Raw genomic sequence first — 24,049 nt, forward strand, 5'->3', positions numbered from 1 at the left:
ATGCTGCTTGGCCTGCTGTGTTCATCCAGCTCTGTACCTTGTTATCTCAGAATCTCCAGCATCTGCAGTTCCTACTATCTCTCTACAGAAAATCTTCAAAGTTTTGGAAGGTTAGACAGCATGAGGCAACAGAAACAAGTGTTAATATTTCAAGGCAATGGTCTTTCAGATTTTTAACGTTTTCAGTATTGTAAAATAGAAATTGTTCACACTGGCTTTAATCTAAGTGGTCTATATTTACCTTGGTTTATTCTTTCCTCATGTTGACTAGAATCATCAATTGCACAATTTGCACATTTAAAGAACTAAAAGAAAGTTTGATAATACTCTGCGTGCTTTTTAAAAACAGATTTCTTTCAACAACAAAGGCTGCATCCCATTAGGTCACGTTGATTATCAACTTCTGGCTCTAATAACCATTTCCAAACTAATTCACTTTCCACAGTTAACTCTCAACAAAAGGTTAATTATCGTCCTCTAGCACAACTATATTTCTCCATCACTTAAACAAAAACAAAACTTGAGCATACTATGATCTTTCACAATTTGTATCACTTCATCCTTAAGAAGTCCCATCCTCATTAACATTTCTTTACAAGGTTACTACATGACATTTCTTCAATTCACTCAAGGATATAGGTGTTGCTGGCTTTGCCAGCCTTTATTGCCCAGCCCTAGTTGCCCTTGAGCTATCTTTTTGAACCGCTGCAATTCATTTCATGTAGTATACTAGCATTTTTCCTTATTCAATTCCAGCTCTAATTTCCTTTTCATCTACTCGCTGCATGATTGTTTTTAAGTGTTTTTACATAATAGGAATATTTACTATTTTATGCATCTTGTACTGAAGCTTACTTGGTGCAGATCCATTTACACAATGTCTTTAGTCAGTTAAGTTAGTACTTAATTAGTACCTCTTTCCTATTCTTTTCTCAAGCTTAATTCAATTGTGTTGGTTTTACGATATATTCACCTATCCTCGCTTTCTAGACATTTGTTAAACGTCTGGATTAAAATTTTCTTTCATTACAAAACTTGAGCCTGAACTTGTCATTACCACAATGTAGTTAAGTATGTTACAACAAATATATTATATCTTATATTCATTCACGGGACGAGGGAGTCACTGGCTAGGCAGCAATTATTGCACATCCCCAATTGCCCAGAGGGCAGTTCAGAGTCAACCCACATTGCTATGGGTCTGGAGTCACATGTAGACCAGACCAGGTAAGGATGGCAGTTTCCTTCCCTAAAGGGCATTAGTGAACCAGGTGGGTTTTTCCTGACAATTGACAATGGATTCACAGTCATCATTAGATTCTTAATTCCAGATATTTATTGAGTTCAAATTCCACCATCTGCTGTGGCAGGATTTGAACCCAGGTCCCCAGAATGTGTCTGGGTCTCTGGATTAACGGCCCAATGATAATACCACTAGGCCATATTAAAAGACACTTAAATCCAAATCACTTGGTTCACTATTTCAGTTTTGGGGTGATAAGCAAAATTGCTGCTATTACCTCAAAAGTCCCATCCCAAATCTCTCAGCTTTCCAAATCAGACATATAATCGCAAATCCTTCATTATTGCTTAGTTAACAATAAAAAATTGTGGGAAATCTATTAACACAAGGACTGCAGCAGGTCAAAGAGAAAGTCCATTGTGGCAGTACTATCCAAGGGGTATACAACAAATGTCGTAATGCCATATCAATGTCCTGTAAACAAAATTAAAACAAAAAAAGTACTGAAAGACAACACCCAAGTGACTTCAGGAAGACACAGCAATTGTACCTTCTAATTATACACAAATATTCTTCAGCAGCAAGACATGGGCATTACCTGCTAAATTGCTCTTGTCTTTCTAAAACAGCACAAACCAGTGGTGAACATTACAGTAGCATCAGAAGTTTACATACCATGGTAATAAAACAGCATTCATAACTAAAGTGCTAATTACATCACATTTTATTTGTAGATGTGTCAATATTCAAAAACTGGGTCTGATTCAGTACATTGTTAAAAAATATGATTACACTATAATAAAAAAAAGCAAGCAAGCAACAGATTTTCCCCATAGAAACAAGAATCCACGTGCAAATTAAATCTCTGCAGAGATCGAATCTTTCCCCTTTTTCTTGTTAGTGTGGGAACAGCCATTGTTACTGAAAGCAGCAAGTGAAAAACTTGGTCACAATCAAAATCACAACGGAACACAGCCTTATAACCGGAAACCACTGGGTTGGGCACAGCTCGCAATTCTGACCAAATTGCTTCCTGCATTCAAGGAGGAATTAGATTGCATTTAAAACAAGGAAAATTTTCAGTAAAAAGCACAGTAAAAACATAAAGATCTGTCAGACTGAGATTTTGAATCCTCATCCCTGTCCAACTTCATAATATGAGATAGGGCTAAGCAAGTCTAACAAATGAGGGCAATTCAGTAGTTATGACAAACATGCTTCTTACATAAGTTAATACATCTCAGTGTTGGTATTACATAAGTAATAACTAAAGTAAACAGATAACACCAGCATTCTACACTTTGTTAACCTCTATAAACATCCTTACAAGTCAATGGACTGTTTCAAATGAATATTTTAAAAATCGCATTAATTCAGTTATGAATTAATATGCGCAACAAAACCATGAAACTTGCATATTTGTTTATTCTGCATTGAAGAAATTAGTTGAGAGAAGAAGATTATGGACTTCCTGTCAATGATTTAGAAAGTCTACAAACACCTGGAGGGTAGAAAAATAATAAAATGCAAGAGGAAAGCACAGTCTGAGCCCTGATGAGAAAAGGGCTGAAAAAGAAATAACTGTGCCACACGGGTGCAGCACTGGAGTCATTTTAACTATATACACAGATGCTATACAAAAAAGTTGTTGCAGCAATAATATATAGGCTAGAAAAGATTTAATGCAAAGTCAAATTCACAATCATTTTTAAATACAAAATGATAAAGCTCTACAAGACAAGCCGAGCTATACTGGAAAGTTTAATTTGAATTGTCACATTTTCTAATAATCTTACTTATCATTAAAACAAATTATCATTTTAATCATTTTCATACATTTCACTAGGACAAAGATGAACAAAGTCAGTAACTGGTTATTAAAAATATATAGTATGCATATACATTACTTATTAGCAATACCAAAACTAGGAATCACCAGAATAGAACCAAAGTTTCGACACGGAGAAAAATATTCACCACACCTTCTTAAATTTAAAAAAAACTTCAGAAGTATTCAATGCTGCTTTTAAATGTAGCTGAATAAAAAACACAAGAAACTACACCCAGAGCTAAGAAAAATATTTACGAGGCATCTGTGCCTGAGAAAACAGCAGGGAGCATAATAATTGCAGTGAGCAATTAAAAGCACAAAATTAGAAGCACTTTTAGACCATAAAAAAGTAGTATCAGTTTCTGCAATCGGTAAATTGGACCAGAAAACAATTTATCTTTAACTTCCCAACATAAAGCTGCAAGTCATGAACGTTATTCCAATTAACATCAGTACAAACAGGTGTGTGGGACGCCAATATTTATTGAATGTAAAAGATTGAAATGGTTTTGCGAACCAACAAAAAAATATTAGTTCACTGGTGTTAAGAAGCACTGCAGAAACTACATACACAAGAATCAGAAATGGCTCAGTGCAGCAGAAATCTATAAAACTTTTCTGACAGGAAGTGACTTACACTATTTGGCATGTTTTACTGCTCAGCAGCAGCATTCCTGGAGGAAGCAGCAATTTTTAGCTGCAGCAGCTTTTTCCATGTAATGCGCAATCATATCATGTAACAGATGGAATTATTTTTTCAAAAGTCATTCCACAAAAGTTTAAAATATTTCCAACGTATGGAGAATTCATAATTATAATGGCCTACTTCAGATTTTCTCCACTACCTGTTCTATTCAGCTGCTAAAATTAAAAGTAGCAAATGAAAACAAAAAAATCTTCTACAGCTTTAGTTACAAAAGATTATGTATAAAATATTTTTACTTCCTGCATTTATTAAGTTCACAAGACATTATCTTCATGACTGGATGTGACGGAGTGGGGATGCTAGAGCGGGGAAGAGTGTGGAGGGAGTGGTTGGTAGTAGTCTGTTAGAAAGAAATAAAAAAAGATTGATTTATGCAGGATTTTGAATAATCTAATCAAAAGACTGCACAAGGTGGTCATAAGGAAAATCACCTGATCTTAATTTGGCCACAGAATGTTAGCACATGATCTCCAAAAAAAAAAACAGAAGAACTTAATCATGAGCCAGGACACTCAATTATAAACAGACAAGTTGCAGAACAAAAACTCCAAAGCATCAGCGTAAGTCTCAACTTTACATAATAAAAATATAAATCAGATTTGGAAAAATAAATCACTGACTATTACAAAATATACTCATAAATATAAAGAGTTATAATTAATCAGGTTCTGCTCCAACTGTGGAGAGGGAATGTTCGACATGATAAATTCTATTCTAACATTTAAATTGCCTGTAGCATAAATCACACACATACACAGAATGCAGATTTTAAATGTCCACAACAGGGGTCTTAACTGGCTGGTGAACTGACAGGAGCCTCTATCTTTTGTGGCCGCCCTGGGGTGCTCCTGGTATTATGGACGCAGGGTGGAAATCTTGCCAGAGGACAGCAGCTCTCCATTGCTCATCAGTGCCATTGTGAGCATTGGCAACTGCTGGCAACACCAATGATCCAGGACTGCTGGAATCTATGGTCATACTAGTCTGAAGACGCCCAATCTCATCTGATTTCAGAAGGCAAGCAGGCCGGAATCTGCTTAGTGTTTGGAAAGGTGACTTCCTTGTTATACCAGCTGCGGTAGGTTTTGTGGTCTAGAGGCATAGTAGTGTTCCTACCTGTGGGGCAGGAGGTCCAGGTTCAAGCCCCACCTGCTCAGAAGTATATCATAACAGGTTGATTAAAAGTAAAACTCCAAGCTTGCTACTAGACTTTACAGTCTGAAGTTGAGCATTGGTTGGGAGAGTTGTTTGGCGGGGGGGGCGGGGGCGAAGCTTTAGCAGTCCCAAACCATCTTCCCAATGCCAGCTGTTTTTTATCTTAAAAGTACCTTTGAAGAAGGGCACTCCTGGGAACATGAAAATGTGACTAACTTTGTTTTTTGTATTTCTCTCTTGACAACACCCCATTCCACTTTGGGTGGACAGTGGTCCTTACTGGACATTAACTGCCCACTTAAGGATCTCAATTGGCAGATAGCAGGAAAACTGTCCAATGTCTTTCCAGCCTACACTTAGGAGGAGTCAGAGCTGAGAAAGCAGCAGAGCCATTGCAACCCCTCAACTGGTTGTATACCACATTTAAATTCCATCCATAGAAACTTGCCCAGAGCCAGCAAGCGGCTAGTGCCTATCGTTATGACTAGATCATAGCAGTTGATTAAGAATTTAAAACAGGTATACTTAAAAATAGCACACAAAAAATTAAAATACAGTGATGATTTCTGGAAAAAGAAATAATTTAAAATTAACAAAATGCATCTGATTCAAATTGTTATGTATCAGCAATTTTGATTCCTAAGAATGGTTGTTACTTTTAAATATATTATAAAGCTGGTTACGAGTGAAGTTGAGAACATGATAATTATTCAGCCAATATTTCTGGATTTCCAGGTTAGCTAGAGATAAAATAGCATGTCTGTTCAAATCTAAAAAACTATTTTTTGAAAGGATTGCAAAGTAACATCATAGGTTGAGTACACTCTATTATCCGACATTTTATCAATTAATTGCTTGGTTGAACATTTTACAATGGCATGGTTGCTGCAATTAAACCATTGCTCAATGATCAATGATTAATCTGATATAAATGCATTTTTAAAATGGTATTGATAAAAAGACAAAATTTCTTCCCTATCTAATGTGATACCAGAAAGCAATTCATATTACTCTCCACAGTTCCATTTTTATCATGATGTGCTTCTTCAGACTGCCACACTTTTCAATGTGCTCAAAGTAAATTTTCTGACTGCAACTTCACTTTCAAGGGACATTAAGAGATGGACAACAATTGGCCCTTTAAATGATTTTATATAAAATGAAAAAAAATTCTCTGAACTATCTTCATAATCCCTAGTATGCAAAGAAATGTTGAGGTCTGGAGTGTCACAGCTTGCAAAGAGAATGCCAGAGATTCACGATTTCCGAGTGAAGAAGTTTTTCCTCAACTATGTATTAAATGACTGACATTTTGTTCAGAAACTAATTTGTGCTCTAGATTCCATAGCAGAAAGGAAACATTTTCTCTGCATCTCTCCTTATGTTTCATCCTTATGAATCCCTAACTCAGTTGAAAACCTTCTCATTTATTCTAACGAACTTGCAGTTCCTTCTAAGAAAAGTATTCACTTTCTCAAATGAGACAAACATGGCACAAAGTGCTTCAAGTTTGGCCTCACCATACAAGTTGTATTAAGACTTCTTTATCCTTAACACTCCAATCCCTTTGCAACAAAAGCTAACATACTACTTACCAACCTAATTGCTTGCTCTATCTGCGTACCAACTTTCACTTGGTGCTTCTGAACATAAATATTTTCGAGTCTCTCACCATTCAATTTTTTCCCTACTAATGTGGAAAACTTACTGATCATTTATCCAACTTGTCAATGTTCCTCTGCAGCTTCCTTGCATGCACCCCCAATGCTCATTTTCCATCTAATGTGGCATTGTCAGCAAATTTAGATATGTTTGTTTATGCATATAATAAATTTCAAAGTGTTGAGGCCTAAACATTGATCCTTGCAAAACCCAGCAGTTACTTCTTGCCAACCTCAAAATGTCCCATTTATTCCTACTGTTTTCTTTATTCACCAAGCCTCATTTCATGCCAATTTATTATCCTCTAGTCTCAAAAGTTTTAGTTGTGTTCAATTCACACGTATCCAGAAATATATCAAAGATAGCTGTGCATTGGATCAGAAGATGCATTAATCTCAATGTCTGAATTAGGAGAAACATGTATATATGCATCAGAGTATCATTACTTAGGGAATGTAGTTAACTCAAGTCCTTCAAACTCCATCATGCCTCCAGATACTCCCCCATTGAACAGGGACATTCACAGGCTACCCTTTTTTGCATACTGTAGTAACTCAGCATACCTCAGCACACAAAATACTGTTAGGAGAAAGAAGACCTTAACTAAAACATCTTGAGTATTGTACAGTATATAGTTTCAAGTTGTATATTAAGTAGTGCTTTGCATAAATACTTTGCAAATATCACAAATGTTTCTCCATTTCACAGCATACAGTTAACCTTCCATCATGTGAATCTTGTTCATAGGAACTACACAACAACAAAAGAAATCTTCAAACAACTAGGGAATAAAATAATAAATGTCATGTGGTCCAGGGCAGTTGCTATGCAAACAACCTATAGGTACAATAAAAAAAACAAACTGGTTTCTTCAAGAGAACATTTATATGTTCCCTACTGATTTTTTAAAAAAAATCCTGCAAACTTGTAACCAAACTAATCATTATCCATAATCGTGACTAATGAAAGGGATTAAGTGCAACAACTAGATCAAAATATTTGTTACGCATTCTGGATTTTTAAGCCACTAAAGAATCACTGCAAGTCTTTTTTGTACTACCAGTATTCAGACAATAGCTTCTATGCTCCCAGGTACAGTACACATTTCAGAGGTCCAGTGTAAGCTTATCCACCCACTAACGCACACATATGAAAGTGTGCCAAATTCACAGCACAGTGAAATTCAGGAGGAGCTCAACTAGTCAGGACAGGATGTGACTCGTGGTCCTGTAGGCTCAACACAAGGGACAAGTGTAAAGACATCCAAAACTTGCTAGAGGATGCCATGGACTTAGTGACAAGATTAGTGATGCACAAAGAAAGAAGAGATGGGAGAGAGTCATATCTGTTATTTCTTGCGGCATCAGGAAATGTAATCAGGAAACGTCTGGGTGATTCCTCAATCCTGGATAGAGTTAATGGCCAATGCATGAAGCTGGAGGACATTTTCTGCAGTTTTAGACAAAATTGGACCAAATAAAATAATTTTAACTTTAAGTTGAAGAAAAAAAGGATTTTATTTTGCAAAAAAATGCATTTGATTTATAAATTAGTACATTACAAAGCTGTTCAAGGTAGATATTATGGAAAATACAACAAACATTTCACATTCTTCATGAGGTATTTGCACTCTTACGTGCCTCAATGCAAAAGCAAACATGGGAACATTGACCAATAACAACAAAAAAAATACTATTTACATTTCAATACAAGTTACAAGGGGTTCTCAAGGTTAACATACCCTTGAGATATCACGGCAGAAAGACTGTACATGATGGCCTTTTCTCCGTGCCTTGGCAGCGGCTCCCCCAAACTTTATAGTGTGTCCCTCAGCACGTAGTCCTGGATCTTGGAATGTGCCACACTGCAATACTTGGTCAAGACCAGATCAAAGACTACCTTTCACTAGAAATGGTGATCTTATGGTCATCCAGGTGCAATTAACAATTGCCTCAGGTTGCGTACTAGGGAACAACCCATAGAGCACTGCATCACAGATGCTCCAGACAAACCTCTACACAAAAAAACTGTATCTCTCTCCATACCTTCTTTGCAAAGTCACATTCCACAAGGAGCTGCAATAGTCTCTTCACCAGCACAGCCATCAAGAGCAGCATATGGCGGTGCTGGCAGAGTCCAGGTATGCAAGAAAGATATGATGAATAGTACCCTTCTCACCATCAGCCAAGCTATATCCCAATGCCTATTGGAAACTTTTGGCAATGAGTCATTCCGTCAAATGACTTTCTCCTCAGCACCTCAAGAATATTACAAGTTGATCACTGCCTGATGGACTTGTAGTCAAAGGTGTTTCTCTGTGTAACCTTTTGTATGAAGGGGAGGTGATAATTGTATGGTCCAACAACTTGCAGCGTTCTGTGGCAATATGGCCACAGCAATGCTTTCCATCACAAGGGACAGGGAGAACCTCAGGACATAGGCTCTTAGTTGGCAAATGTCAAGTGTCACTATGCGTAGCGTGATGAAGCCACACAAAGATGGCCATCAAGACGAGGACACCGCAGGATGTATTCTTCACTCTATTTAGAGATGGTGTCCCGGGGGGCAAGTTCTATCTTTACCTCCAGCTGAAGCAGAAGACGGCTTAGGTGACTGCTGTGGCACAGGCTTGGGGAAATGGGCTAAACCTGCAGCACGTCCTGCAACACCAACCAGCAGCTTACACTTCTATTTTAACCCAGAAGTGGAGAAGGAGCAGCACTCACATGTTCATTTTGCAGATGCCCTGGCCCCTCAACCACACCTCCAGCATAGCCAGGTAACGTGACCTGACAGTGAAGAGGATAAGAGTCAGCTCAGTTCCCAAAGAATATGGCCATGCTCTTGCCTCAATTTATCTTGGCTCCCAAAGCCAGCTCAAACTGGTCACAGATGCTCATGACGCTGCACACTGCACACCAACAGCATAAGAGGGCAGAAAACTTTGACATCATCCATGTACAGGGAGGCCTGAATTTGACACCAAATGAGGAACAAATGTACATGTTTGTAGTTCAAACACACATCGGTACAGAGATTCTAGGTCTCTATATACTGACAGCCATTGGAAGTGTCTATGTTTTCCACATCTATGCACACATCAGTTCATTGTACGACAATTGTATAGTTGAATAGGTGATCAACGCAAGTGAATCCTACAGAACCATAACAGCAAGGGGAGAAAATGAAACATCACGTAACATTTTTCTTAATAAAACAATTAAGTAATCCCAGCCATGTATTGTATGCATTTTGATTTCCATCCTGGTGTTCTCAAAATCATACTGCCAGCTTGTGCTAAACTGAATATGATTTACAGGGGGTTCTGCTATAACGTGATAGATGTGTTCTTGTGAAACATCACATTATAGAAAATCGTGCCATAGAAATTACAAGCCCTTGGGGAAACGGGAGTGGTTGGGGCAGACCAACAAAAAAAACACTCAAAAGCGGAATACAAAAGGATAGCAGAGTTTGAACAAATGTTTAATTCACAGGTAATAAATGAAATAACAGTTAATTTATCACCTTACCATAAAAAAAGTCAAGATAGCTTGATGGGGGAGGAGGTTCTGAGGTAGCTCCGTTGTTAATGCAGGGGCTGAGGATCATAATCACCTTCAAGTGCATCATCATCATCAACTGCAGTGGTGGTTGCAGGGTTAGGGCAAAAAATAGTTAATCCAAAGTGGATGGCTGTGATTCTTTGTCTTTTGACTGTTTCGTGGGAGTTGGCTTAAAAAAAAAAGACAGACATCCAGTTTTTGCTGCTTTGCCCTTTTTCTTCTTTCATGAAGCAGCTGCTCGTAGGGTGCCAAATAAGATCTTACTTCATGAACTTCTACCCTGCTGTTGTCCTCTAATCGTTGCAACAGCTTCTCAATTTCCCTCAGGAAAGAAGTCAAAATAGATGTGGAAAGCTCTCGTGGTGCTGATCCTGAACTACTACTTCTTCATCTCCAGCTTCCACTTCCCCCTCAGCGAATAGTTGTTGTAGACCAGCTATAGAAAGGTCTTCACAGTCGGACTCAAGCAGCTTTTCAACATCCTCATGCCCCACTTCTTCAAATCCAACTTGCTTTGCAAGATCAGCGCAATGTTCTTTTATTCTTGAGAGCTCCCCTGACAGATCAAAGGTTTTAAAATCTTAAAAAAAATCTGGGTGAAGCTTCTGCCAAACTGCATGCAAGCAGTCCTTACGGACATCACCCCAGGCCTCCATGATAACGTCAATTGCATTCTTGATGTTAAAGCTCTTCCAAAATTGAAGAACACTATCCTTATCCCCCTCAGTGGTTACAATCAGCCTCTTAAATGCGAACCTTAAAAAAAAATAAAGCTTTAAAAGATGCTACTGCATCCTGTTCCATGGGTTGAAAGAGAGAGATTATGTTTGGGGGTAGAAATAGCACTTCAATATTTTTAGAAAGCTCACCAACTGAGGATGGCTTGACTCATTATACAGGATGAGAAAAATCTTGAAATCCACATTTTTTTTTCCTCCTGCAATATTTTGTAAACACATCAACAATCAGGTCAGAAAAAAATTTGCCCAGTCATCCAACATCTTTTGCTTCACCTAAACTAGATGCCTAGAGTAGACTTAAGGTAACCTTTCAAGGTTCGTGGGCTGGCAGACTGGTACACCACTACAGGCTTAAGCTTTAAAATTCCACTGGCACTGGCACCCAGCATCACAATCATACAATCCTTTGCCCCTTAAAGCCTGTAGCACGTGCTTCATTCACAGAAATGTAGGTTCTTGTTGGCATTTGCTCCCAGTATAAACCAGTCTCATCCAAATTGAAAATTTGATCTAAGTTGTAGCCTTCTTTGTCAATTAATTTTTTTTTACTATGGGAGGAAATGCCACCGCATGCTCCTCGTCTGCACTGGCAGCTTCGCCACATAACAACGTTATGAAAAGGATAGCAGTTCTTAAACCAGCAAACCAGCCACTGCTGGCACTTAAGGCAGGCAACATCTGCAGGATTTTCACCTTGTTGTGTTAGATCTTCATAAATTGATAAGGCTTTCTCTTTTATGGTGAGAACGGTGGTCCCAGATTGCTTCTTCATTTGCTCTTCTATCCACATACTTAGAAGCCGCTCCATCTCCTCAAGTTCCTTTGTCCGTGACCATAGATTTGCTCGCATTCAGACTTGTTCCAGCAATACAGCTTGCTGGAATCTTTTCTGCATTGTCTCTAATGGTGCGTAAGGAAGACTCCTTAATTCCTGTTGCACAAGCAGTATCACAATTTCTCTCATTACGCTCAAAATGCTTTTCAATATCTTGCTTCTCTTGCATCGTTGTAGCCGTTTACATACATCATCCACAATTTTATCATCAGGACACTTCTTGTTATCATTCTTGCCACTTTATCCGTGCATTTTGTGCATAACACAGCAGAATTGTGCAGTACCTCTCACAGAAAGCGCAAGAGTCCCTGCACTGGCATCAAGGATCCTTTCGGCACATGTTTAGGACAAAGCCCATGAACCGATCACGTGATATTGACATTGGAATCGCATTATTGCCAACACAAAGTTCATGTTTTACAAATACCATTCCCCCATTCGTCAATTGCGTTATAGCCAATTCGTGTTGCCAGAACACATGTTTTAGGAGAACTCCTTGTACTACTAAGGACTCAAACATCAAAAAGTCTGAAGTTTAAGTGAAATTTATTTAAATTAAGAGTCTGATTCTAGAGAGAAGGTTTAAAGTGGATTAAATCCTTTGGTTCTGTAGCAAGGAGGGCAGCATTCAACCCTGTGCTGTACTTTCATTCCTTCATTATGTTTGATTTTTTGAAACAGTTATACAATCAGAAACAAGGATGCATTATTTGGCCTACGGATCCATAATCATAATCCACAATTTCCAGCCCCAAATCCATCAATCTCCCACAGCTCAGAGTCAACCAGAACCATGATAACTGGCTCAATGCCAAATTTGGTTTCTTCTCTCACATCCGCTCAATTACAAAAACCTCTGCAACATTGGCAGTCAAATCTCCAGCTCCCCTCTTCTGCTACCAAATGCTAGCCAGAGTCTCCATTACTCAAGGCTCCAATTTCCTCATTGATGCATGCATCAATTCCCACATCCCCTGTCAGCGGATGCTCTCCCAATACGGATTCCCAGAGTTCCTGCATGCCGATTTATACATGGCCAAGTTTGAAATTTCTCAGCCTCACATGCTACTTCTGTGTATCTTTTTTATTATTTCAAAATATACCTTATTCATAAAAAAAATCTGTGTATATATACACCAACACAAAAGCAGTTCGGACTTTTGCGTCTCTCTTCCTGGACCTCAATCCTGTGTGCAATTCACTCAACACCAGGCTCCTGTCTCCCTTTCCTCAGTGCCCACGCATCACTTTCACTTCTCAATGCTTGTGTCCAAAAAAATCCACATAAAAAGTATGTTATTGTTCTGAATATCTGTGGCTCAAATCTGTAAATGAAGGTAAGATCAATAATAAATAGATTGCCAAAGTACTTAAATGCTTCCTTCTTGACTGAATTAAATTAACTGAGCTGTCAGATGCAAATTATTCAAACTGAGTTGACACAAAGGAACATCTGGAGTAAACAAAAACCTTGGTAAGATATGCTTATGTATGGCAAAAAAAAACAGTGCTCCTCCATTTGTTTCAGAGACAAATGTACATGGTATTCCATTGAACTATAAAGGCTACAAATCTGGCAGGTTTGATCTTTGTTCTACACCAAATTACATTCAATTTTTCAGTAGGGGAATTATAAACCTCCCAAAAGGGAGCAAGCACAGTCTTGCTCCACTCATTTCCCAGTGATGTCAGGATTCAGGCTGGACAGTGACTTCCTTCACAAGCCACATAGCCCTTAGAGAGTGCACGTGAAGGATTGTCTGTGAACGTGGAAGCAGAGGGCTCCTTGCATTGATAGAAACATACATCTTAGGCTGCAATGAAAACAAAAATGCTGGACATCACCACAGGTCAGGCAGCATCCATAGAGAAAAAGCAAGCCAACGTTTTAAGTCTAGATGACTTGGCGCATATCCCACGAAACATTTCTTATTCATGTACTTACTCAAAATGTCTTTTAAACGTTGTAACTGTACCCACATTGACCAGTTCCTCTAGATGTTCATTCCACACATGAAGATCTTTATTCTCATTTCACAAAATGCACCTGTCTAAAACTTTGGAGACATTATTGTATTCCAACCTATCTTCACAGTAAACTCATCTTGAAACTACTACATTTTAAGAGCTCTCTATCCACACATTTTGCATTCACCACGTAGTCATCAAAACATATCCATCCCTAATAATTCACCTCAATCTAAACAGAGAACTGGACACATTTTAGCCACGTAAGTATATGCTTACACTCAATCTACTGACCTGTTGCATTATTGTCCTCAAACTGCCATTGAGAGCTTCTTAGGCTGCAACTTCAATTAAGAGTGATAAAACTGATTTCTCATTTTAATTGATCAGCACAATTGATTAGGCTGGTTGCTTTATCTACTTCAGGTCCATCTAAAATGTAAGATAAAATATTTTCTCTGCAAAATATTTTATCAATTTCCCCTTACTGTCTCTACACTCTAAAAGGTAGTCCTGGCATATTCTAAATTTACACTGTGCAAAATGCAGTCACCTTCCTTCCATTTTAACTGTAACCAGAACTGCCTCACTGCAGATGTTTTATAGAATAAACTCCAAGAGATTGTATGGTTGTCTCAATTCTATAAAGTTGTACCAACTCACTACATATTAATCCAGAACTTTATAATGAGATCTCCTTCATGATTTCTTTAATACTTTACTTGACCTAACATCAGAATGATTGTTCTTTATGGTCACCTGTACAGGCCTACAAGTGAACAATATGGTCAACAGTCTAATCCCGTGGCACCACAAATTTTCAATTATTTCTCGAACATATCCAACAGGCAGAAAGGACAAAGCTCATAATTCTTAAAGCGGAGTATGCAACTTATCCAAGAAATAGGCCTTAATTTAAATTTGGTTCAAGTAGTCTGTCTGACTTCCCTCAGGATTATAAATGACAGCAATTCCAAATAGTTTCAAAATCTGGAAATGCTACTTCTGCATTAGGTTCTCCATGTCAAGTAGTCATCAGCAATCACTCACTAATGAGCATGATTGCCTACCTAGAGAACTCAATGTTATTGGTCACGGATTCTGTGGTTGCTTATGTAGCTGATTAGACCAATCTTAGAGCTGCATCTCCGACCACGCATTTGCCAGGTGTTTCCAGGTGGAGGAACTCATCCTTGGCTTTGAGAATGCTGGCATTCATTTCTCTGGTTCCTTTTTTGCACTTCATCTTGATGACAGGTGTCCCTTCATACGGGAGCTTCTGCCAAGTCAGTTCCTTGTGAACGAGGGTCTCCCACATGTAGACATCTATGTTGCATTTCTAGAGGAAAGCCATCAGGGAGACTTTGAAATGCTTCTTTTGTCCTCCTCTTGATCAAGTGCCTTCCTTCAGCACAGATGTCACAGCCATTGAAAAGCACAGATAACATCGTCACTGAAGTTCCACAAGCAACACTTGTATAGTTTTCTTCTTGAATTTCAACCATTTGAAGATTGAAATGTTTTCAGCCTAAACTATTGACAGGACTGGGAAGCTTGTTCTTGACAAGATGAAGAACTGTAGCAACGAAGACAGATGAAAGGTGGGAAGGAGGAGGCGCAACGGCAGATCCTTACTCATCTCCTTGAAAAGTATTCTCTTCTAAATTCTTCTTCCCAAAAATATATTCTATATAGAGTCACAGTGCATGGAAATCGACCCTTCGGTCCAGCCAGTCAATGCCAACCATAATCCCAAACTAAACTAGTTCCACCTGCCTGCACTTGGTCCATATCCCTCGAAACATTTCTTATTCATGTACTTACTCAAAATGTCTTTTAAACGTTGTAACTGTACCCACACTGACCAGTTCCTCTGGATGTTCATTCCACATATGAAGATCTTCATTCTCATTTCACAAAATGCACCTGTCTAAAACTTGAGACATTATTGTATTCCAACCTATCTTCACAGTAAACTCATCTTGAAACCACTACATTTTAAGAGCTTTCTATCCACACATTTTGCATTCACCACGTAGTCATTAAAATATATCCATCCCTAATAATTCACTTCAATCTAAACAGAGAACTGGACACATTTTAGCCACGCAAGTATATGCTTACACTCAATCTGCTGACCTGTTGCATTATTGTCCTCAAATTGCCATGGATATGCCCTCTCCCACACATCCAACTTAATGCTTTCCTTCTCACCCTTCTCAAACATTTATCCATCCTTTTCCTCTCATATTTCCCACTGTATCTGTGAGCTTTATCAAGGAAACTGGTACCAACCAGTTAGACCAGGCAAAGCTCATCATCTAAACTGTTTTCCTTATTCCAAAAAGCATTATAACTTTGGGGAAAATTACGTCCTACACATATTCCTGAAGTACTGGTTGACACATCAACAGTTTTTAAACTGACGTAAGTAATGTTAAGCATTCCATTTAAAAACTGCTTGCATTATTACAGCACCTTTGAAATGGCAAAACATCCTAACATAATAATACTCCCAGAGCAATGACTTGTTAATCTACTTCTCAACTCCTCAAACACATATCCATTCTTCTCCAAGCTAATGGATCCTACATGAACCACAATTTTTGAACTGTTCTCCCACCTAAACCCAGGAAACTTTCCACTAGCCCCATGATATTTTTTATCCTGGTGTCTGAAATATGAAACAAACTATATGTTCTTATCAAATCCTCTACTATACACCATCCATCAGGTGTGGATTGGGTCAACTAAAAGAACACAGGACTTTATAAGAAAGTAATGATGGTTGATAGAACAGCACTCTGGAGACACTCAGGAAATTTCTCAATTTCCAAGATAAGTATTATCCCAGACGACCAACTAACTTCATACAGCCTTATCGGAGTGTTTTAGTTCCCAATTATCATTCCTGTGCGGCAAATGTCAAGAATATTGTACAATCATAGGATCCCTACAGTGTGGAAACAGGCCATTCGGCCCATTGAGTCCACGCCAACCCTCAACAGTATCCTGCACAGACCATCCACCACCCCGACCCCTACCCTATCCCAGTAACTCTGCATTTCCCATGCTAATCTACCTAGCCTGCACATCCCTGAACACTATGCGCAATTTAGCATGGCCAATCTGCCTAACCTGCACATCTTTGGACTGTGGGAGGAAAACGGAGCAAACTCACGCAGACACGGGGAGAATGTGTAAACTCTACACAGACAGTTAAACCTGGGTCCCTGGTGCTGTGAGGCCGCAGTGCTAACCACTGAGCCACCTGTACAAGTCTAGTCCTTTAAACTGTCTTACATCACTATCTAATTTTGCTCTGTGGTCATGCAAAACCTCCCCTTTGATCAAATTATCTTAGGCCAACTCTCATTATGAAAATATATGTTACAGAGAAATGTCCAAGTGTTGCACATTATTATCAGTCGGATAGCCCTCAAACTCAATGACCCTTCTGAATTGCTACATAAACTCACTCGTCTTGGTCACTCCAGTTCTGGATAGCTCATCATACATGGCACGTGACAGACAAGCTCTTTGAGCCTTCCATTCATATAATGAGAGATGCATTGGTCATCTTTAAATCTTCTAAGATATGCATCTCCAATCCAAATTGTGTCAATTGCTCATTGTGCTGCTAAAACAAGTTAACTATTTCTACACAGATAAAACCTTTTGACATTCCAGTCCTTCACAGAAAGTGATCTGTGCCTGTCCTTTACAAATGCTTATCTATGATGGTTATTTACACAGTACAAGCACTCCTTAAGATAAATCAAATAGGTTCTAAAGAGAATAGTTTACACTGCTACCTATGAAACAAATTTGCTTTAAAGATTTAATCTGTTTGTCATTCACATCCACCTGCTTCTATTCCAAGTTTTGCAAAATAAAATCATTTGCAATCTAGCCTCGGAAAAACCCATTTTACATAAAAAGAGGCGAATGAATGGTGAAGGAAGCCATTGTGTTTGGAAACCACCACAAACTCCATTCATTTCACTTGCAACTCTGAGAATGAGCCAGACTGCAGCGTTGTGGTCACATCTAACACAGAGATGATGTTCCAACCACATATCCTTGGCAGTAGAAGATCTATTTTCATCTCCGTAACACCTCAACTCCTCACCTGCATTAGCTCACTTGCTGCTAAAAACTGATCCATGGCATTAGGACATCTAGACAATGGCTGCATCAACTAAATGGTGGCTGACCTCCCACATACTACCCTCCAGAAAACATAGGCTATCCATTTTGCCACGTGTGTCTTGACATATACAGTTCTGTTCACCCGTTACTCCTGTGGGCACTGATCTATGATGACACCCAGGCAAGCAATACTTCTATTTTAAAATTGGCATTATTTTAATTCTCTTCCTTGTTTTCAATCCACGGCCTCACCAATCTCCTCCAGCCCTGCAACTTTCCAAAATAACTGTATTCATCTAATTCTGGTCTCTTCAGCATCCAATTTTAATTGTTCCATCGTTGGTGCCTGGGCATCAGCTGTCAAGGTCCAAGCTGTGGAATTCCCTCCTTATCTCTTTCCTCCCTAAAATGTACCTATTCAACTAAATCTTTGGCCATCTGCCCTATGAGCTCCGAGTCAAATATTCCTTTCTACTACTCCTATGAAGAACCTTGGGACACCGCATTGTCATGGGCACTACATAAAGTGTTGATATTTCAAACAAAGCTTCATTAATTAGTCACGGTAACTGTTAAAACAATACCATCTTACGTTCAGAAAGTAACAGAAAGGCCTGTGGTGAGGAAAAACCGGTTAGAATACTTAAAAGAAACAGAAAACTGTCTGCTTTGAGCTTTAATTGAAGTTAGACCTTGGAACATACTCCATGATAGAAAATTAAACACTGAATAAAAAAGGCTGTGACCCTTTCAAACTCCTTGTGATATACCATTAATTAGACAGTTAAGAGTAGAACATATTAATTAAGAATTTATTTCTCTCCAGCCAGAGTTTTATCTTCCAGTGATGAATGCAGCCTCTGAAAGACATTCACTGCTCCAATTCAATGAAGATTAGCAACATTCCTGTGCAAACCTTCATGCTACATCTACCGGTACTTTACAAATTCCTATTCTTTATGTTGGTGGATGGAAGTCTCTGAACCGATTCATGCAACATTATAGAATCCACCCTGAAACCAGTGAACAAAGACGTCTTAAAATAAGCATTGTGTTTATTTGTATGATCATAAGGAATATCCCAGTGAAGTTCAACATAACTCAGCCCCGGCAGCAGTTAGAAAGGAAAACTGGGGTTTGGCATAACATTGTGAAATTCTTTCTCAGCAGAGCCAACGCATCACTCGGTCTAAACTTGAACCCATACAAGGCATCGGGGAATCGCGATGTCGACAGCATCCATGCTTTTTGGGCTGGGGAAGGGCGGGAATTGGCAAAAATAGGCGACGGCACACCCACTAAAATCAGGACTTTACCCAGTTTCTCCACCAGCTTGAGCATCACTCCTCCTATATGCACCTCTCCGGTCACTCGGAGAGAAACATCGCGGTTTAGGTCGGTCACAAGAACATTTAATTCCCACGTCCCATCAGCGTAACAGCCATCCGGCATCCGAATCCCGTCCAACGCCATCTTTCACCTGGGGGGGGGAAACAGTGAAAGAGTTAAATGAACCAAACGACAACATTAAACGTTCGGCTGTTGAAAGAAGCGGACAATGTCATTTACTGATATGGTGACAGCACAGCACGAGGTGCAGCTACACAGACCTTGTAGCCAATGCAGATTGAAAGCAGTAACAGGAGTCAAAGTAAATACAAAGATCAAATCCAATTGAAGGTCTTTGCACGTACAAAGTAACTGCAAGGAGTGGGCCACGCATTTTCCGTTATAGGGCTTCAAATTACAGTTTGATACTCACAGCAGTATTGCAAACCTGTTGAAATCGGTTTTACACACATTTTTCTTTAAAAGTTGCACATTCTTTAGAACAAAACGAGGCTTTGCGATCCCTATTGCTCACACTGCATGCGGCTACAAACTAACTACACTTCATAGTGACTGATTTATGACCGTGCAGCTCACAATCTGAAACGGATTTTTATATTTAAAAAAAGTGCGCAGGATAGAGAGCAAACACGAGTGAGGCAAACGGGCTTCGAAGACCATCTGCGAGACAATGCAAACCCCCGGGCGTCTCTTTCCGTTTCTCTCCCACCCCCACCACCTCAACAAAACCATCCTCCATCTGAAGCCCCATCGTGTCAGACCCCTCCCCGTCTGTCACTCGATCTACATGGTAAAGGACAGCGCTTCAATGCAAATTCACCCAACCCCCCCCCCCCCCCCACTTCCCTCCACATAAACCATAAAAAAACAACAAAAATAAAATACAAATTATCAAAGAAAAACTATCCTCCACAGCCGTGCCGGACCACAGTCCGCCAGAACTGAATGCAGGCCGGGTTTCTAAACTGTGGCAGAGATGGCGAGGGGTTTTACTCGACAGCAACAGTTATACCCGGGGTTATAATCCGAAAAAAAATGTTAACATTAAAAAAAATTACCTCCGAAGGATCCACTGAAAGTAAACGTTGGCGACAGCCCAGCAATATCGGCGGGGGGAGGGGTGGGGGGGGGGGGAGGTTGGGGGAAAAAATACAGTTTAAACAGTTTTCCCACAGGCGCAGAGGAAGGAGAAAAAAGAGGGTCCAAGCTGGCGGCCGTTGGATGGACGGTTAATGGAGTCAATCCTGGGGTTTTTTTCCCCCTCCCCCCAACCGCCTCCTCTCTCTCTGTCTCAGCGTCTTCTCCGAGTCGCCGTAAAGTTCAATCTCAGTCTATGGCGCTCACAGCCCGCTGTCCATGTCTCTGTGTAAGTGAGTGAGTGAGTGAGAGTGGCCGGGGCGGGCGCGCGGACGGGCAGGCAGGCAGGCAGGCAGGCAGTACTAGTACCGCCCCTCTCCCTCCCAATCCCTCGGCGGCCGTTCCCCCCGCCCCGCACTGGGGATCCAGCTCGAGCCCAAGCCGAGCCTCCGCTGCCTTTTATGGAAATGAGGAGAAGCAGCGCCGCACATCCGGGACTCGAGCTCCACAGATTGATCCCCGAGACCGCATTCCCGTTAGCACCCACGGCCCGTCCTGCACGGTGAAGCCCCACCGCCACCGTCGGTGCTCGGGAGCTTCACGCACACTTTCATAGCCTCCACCGCAAACGTTTTCCACTCCTGCACTTTAGTTTTTTTTGGTTAAAAAAAAAAATTGCCCATTTCTCTTTCTTCCCCTCCGGTGTCCAGCTCAATATTTGGCGTTGCCGTAGAGCCAACTTTTTGACTGTACACTTGTAATGCAGATGGAATTAACCTACGCGGGTGTAATTTTGTTCAGCAGGTAGATGTGTGGGCCCATTCGATGATATAAATACAGTTTTATGAGCATACCAACGGAGCAGGACTGGCCATTCAGCCCTTTCAGCCTATTCCATCTTCCCATAAGATCATGACTGTTCTGATTGTAAACTCAAATTCGCATTCCTGTCTATCCCTGATACTCCTCTGTTTAACACAAATCTATCTACCTCTGCCTTAAAAATATTGAAAGACACTGTTTTCCATTACTTCATAAAGAAGCATCCCAAAATATCACAATCCTCTGAAAAAACACCCAATCTCTGTTTAATTGGGTAACCCTTGAGTATTTGTATGTTTACGGACTTTCATTTGAGTAGCATCTTTTACAGAGTAAAACATCCAAAGGTGAATCACAGGATCATTATCAAATAGAATTTCAAAACATGCCACATAAGGAGAGAGTAGTACAGCCAACCAAAAGCTTTATCATAGAAGAAGGTTTTGAGAGTGTCTTGCAAAAGGGAGAGGCAGAGTTTACGGAGGGGACTTTATAGAGTTTTAGACCTCAACATTTGATGGTACTGCTACCAGTACTGGAGCAATTAGAATCAGGATGCTCAACTAACCAGAGTTAGAGCAGCACAATGATTCCAAAACATTACAGAGATGCAGTGAAGTGAGGCCATTTAGGATAGGAATGAAACTGTCAAGTCTAGAAGTAACAAATACTATGTACAAGGATAAGTATTTATTAATTAAATTGTATTTACATTAATTCCAAGTTATTCCCTTTTTCATTTTATTGCTTTTCATTACTATTGTGAGGTTCATTCAAATATATCTTTTGGTTTACAAGTTTATTGTATTTTTGAGTTATATCTTTTGGTTTATAAGTTTATTGTATTTTTGAGTTATATCTTTAAATTTATTGTAAATGAAGGGTGTTGTTTGGCCTGTTCTGCCATCTACTTGATAGTAAATCTGTTCTGATATGGACTCTAAACATTAACTCTGGTTTCTTCCCACAGATGTTGCCACACCTCTCCAGCAATTTCTGTTTTTGTTGCCTTAAATCTGGATGGTTTGATTGTTGGACATCAAAAGAAGAGTCTGATCATTTTACTAGGATGAAGATACAAAATACTTGGGTGCGGAAACAAAAGCATCTTATACTGTAGTCTCTAAGTTACCAAGTTTTATTCAGGAGATGTGAACTTTGCTGACAGGGCCAGCAGTTATTGCTCATCCTTAGTTGCTCTTGAGAAGATGGTTATGAGCTGTCTTCCTGAATCTCTACAGTCTATTTTGGGAACATGGTTGACATGGATTACTTGGATGAAGAGTCTGTTTCCATGCTGTATGAATCTATGACTCTATTTGGTATAAGTACATTCTCAATACTATTAGGGGGAATTCCAGAATTTTGGCCCAGCAACAGTGATAGAACAGAGTAATGTTTCTAAGTCAGGATGGTGAATGGCTGGGAGGGAAATTTGCAGCTGGTGACATTTTTATGCATCTGCAGCCATGACCCTTCTAGATGGTTTAGGTTTGGAAGGTGCTGTCTGAAGAGCCTTGGTGAATTTCTGCAGTGCATCTTGTAGATTGTACATACTGATGCCTTTCTGCATTGGTGGTGGAGGGAGTGAATGTTTGAGGACATAGTACTAAACAGGTGGGCTTTGTACTGGATGGAGTCAAGCTTTGTCAGTGTTGTTGAAGCTGCACTCATCCAGGTACAGTCAGTTCTGCTATAACGCCTTGTTCCGGCAACGCAAATTGGCTATAATGCAACTGACAAATAGGGGAACGCTATTTCTAAAACACAAACTTGTGTTGGCTATAACACAATTCCATTGGTGCACAGAGGAGTTTGCATCAACATCACATGATTGTTTCACTGGCTTTGTCCTGAGCATGCACAATGTTTGTGCCAGAAGAGTCTCCACGCTGGCATTACGCGATCATTTTGCAGACTTTGTCGTGAAGCGCTTTTTGTGAGACGTACAGATTCTCCTCACCCTGGATAATGCACCAAGCCATCCTCCCACCATTGGTGAGTTTTCTGAAAACATGAAGTGCCTTTTCTATGCCCAAACTTAACCTCTCTCCTTCAACACATGGACCAGGTTGCAATAGCAGCTTTTAAAGCTTATTATTTAAGGTGCACATTTAAGAGGCTGATTGCAGTTACTCAGGGGGATAAGGACAGTGCTGTTCAATTTTGGAAGAGTTTTGACGTCAAGAATGCAATTGACATTATCATGGAAACCTGTGGTGATGTCAGTAAGGACTGCTTGCATGCAGTTTGGCGGAATCTTCTCTCAGATTTTTTTCAAGATTTTAAAAGCTTTGACCTGTCAGAGGAGCTCCTATGAATCAAAGAACATGGTGCTGATCTTGCAAAGCAAGTTGGATTTGAAGAAGTAGAGAGTGAGGATGTTGAAGAGCTGCTTGAGTCCGACTGTGAAGACCTCTCTACAGCTGGTCTACAACAACTATTCGCTGAGGGGGAAGAGGAAGCTGGAGATGAAGAAGATGAAGTCCAGGATGCAGCACCATGAGAATTGTCCACTTCTGTTTTGACTTCTATCCTGAGGGAAATTGAGAAGCAGTTGCAACGATTAGAGGACAATGATTAGAATGCAGGGTAGCAGTTTGTGAAGTAAGATCTTATTTGGCACTCTATGAACAGCTTCTTCATGAAAGAAGAAAAAGGGCAAAGCAGCAAAAACTGGATGTCTGTCTTTTTTTTAAGCCAACCCCCATGAAACAATCAGAAGACAATGAATCACAGCCATCTACTTCTGGATTAACTATTTTTCACCCTAACCCTGCAACCACAACTGCACCTGAAGGTGATGATAATGATGATGACCTTTATCCCCTGCATTAACAACAGGGCAACCTCAAAACCTCCTCCCTCCATCAAGTCATCTTACATAGAAATATAGAAGATAGGAGCAAGAGGAGGCCATTCGGTCCTTCGAGCCTGCTCCA

General features: G+C 39.8%; 1 protein-coding gene across 5 annotated transcripts in view; it reads right to left on the reverse strand.

Moving 5' to 3' along the window:
• The window catches only part of fermt2 (FERM domain containing kindlin 2), a 134,709-nt gene extending 114,084 nt beyond the window's left edge, over positions 1 to 20,625 (reverse strand). For 4 of the 5 annotated variants that reach the window (XM_020513073.2, XM_020513072.2, XM_020513071.2 and 1 more), the window contains exons 1-2: positions 20,267 to 20,625; positions 19,175 to 19,338 (exon numbers count right to left, since the gene is read on the reverse strand). In XM_020513073.2, the coding sequence (XP_020368662.1) occupies positions 19,175 to 19,331 (157 nt within the window). In that variant the 5' untranslated portion in view covers positions 19,332 to 19,338; positions 20,267 to 20,625. Of the gene's footprint in view, positions 1 to 19,174; positions 19,339 to 19,620; positions 19,843 to 20,266 lie in introns of those variants that run through there. The other variant, XM_020513070.2, reaches the window with a different exon arrangement.
• Between the last annotated feature and the right edge of the window lie 3,424 nt (positions 20,626 to 24,049).

Source organism: Rhincodon typus, chromosome 8 (genome assembly GCF_021869965.1).
Source record: "Rhincodon typus isolate 14 chromosome 8, sRhiTyp1.1, whole genome shotgun sequence".
Classification (NCBI taxonomy): Eukaryota; Metazoa; Chordata; class Chondrichthyes; order Orectolobiformes; family Rhincodontidae; genus Rhincodon; species Rhincodon typus.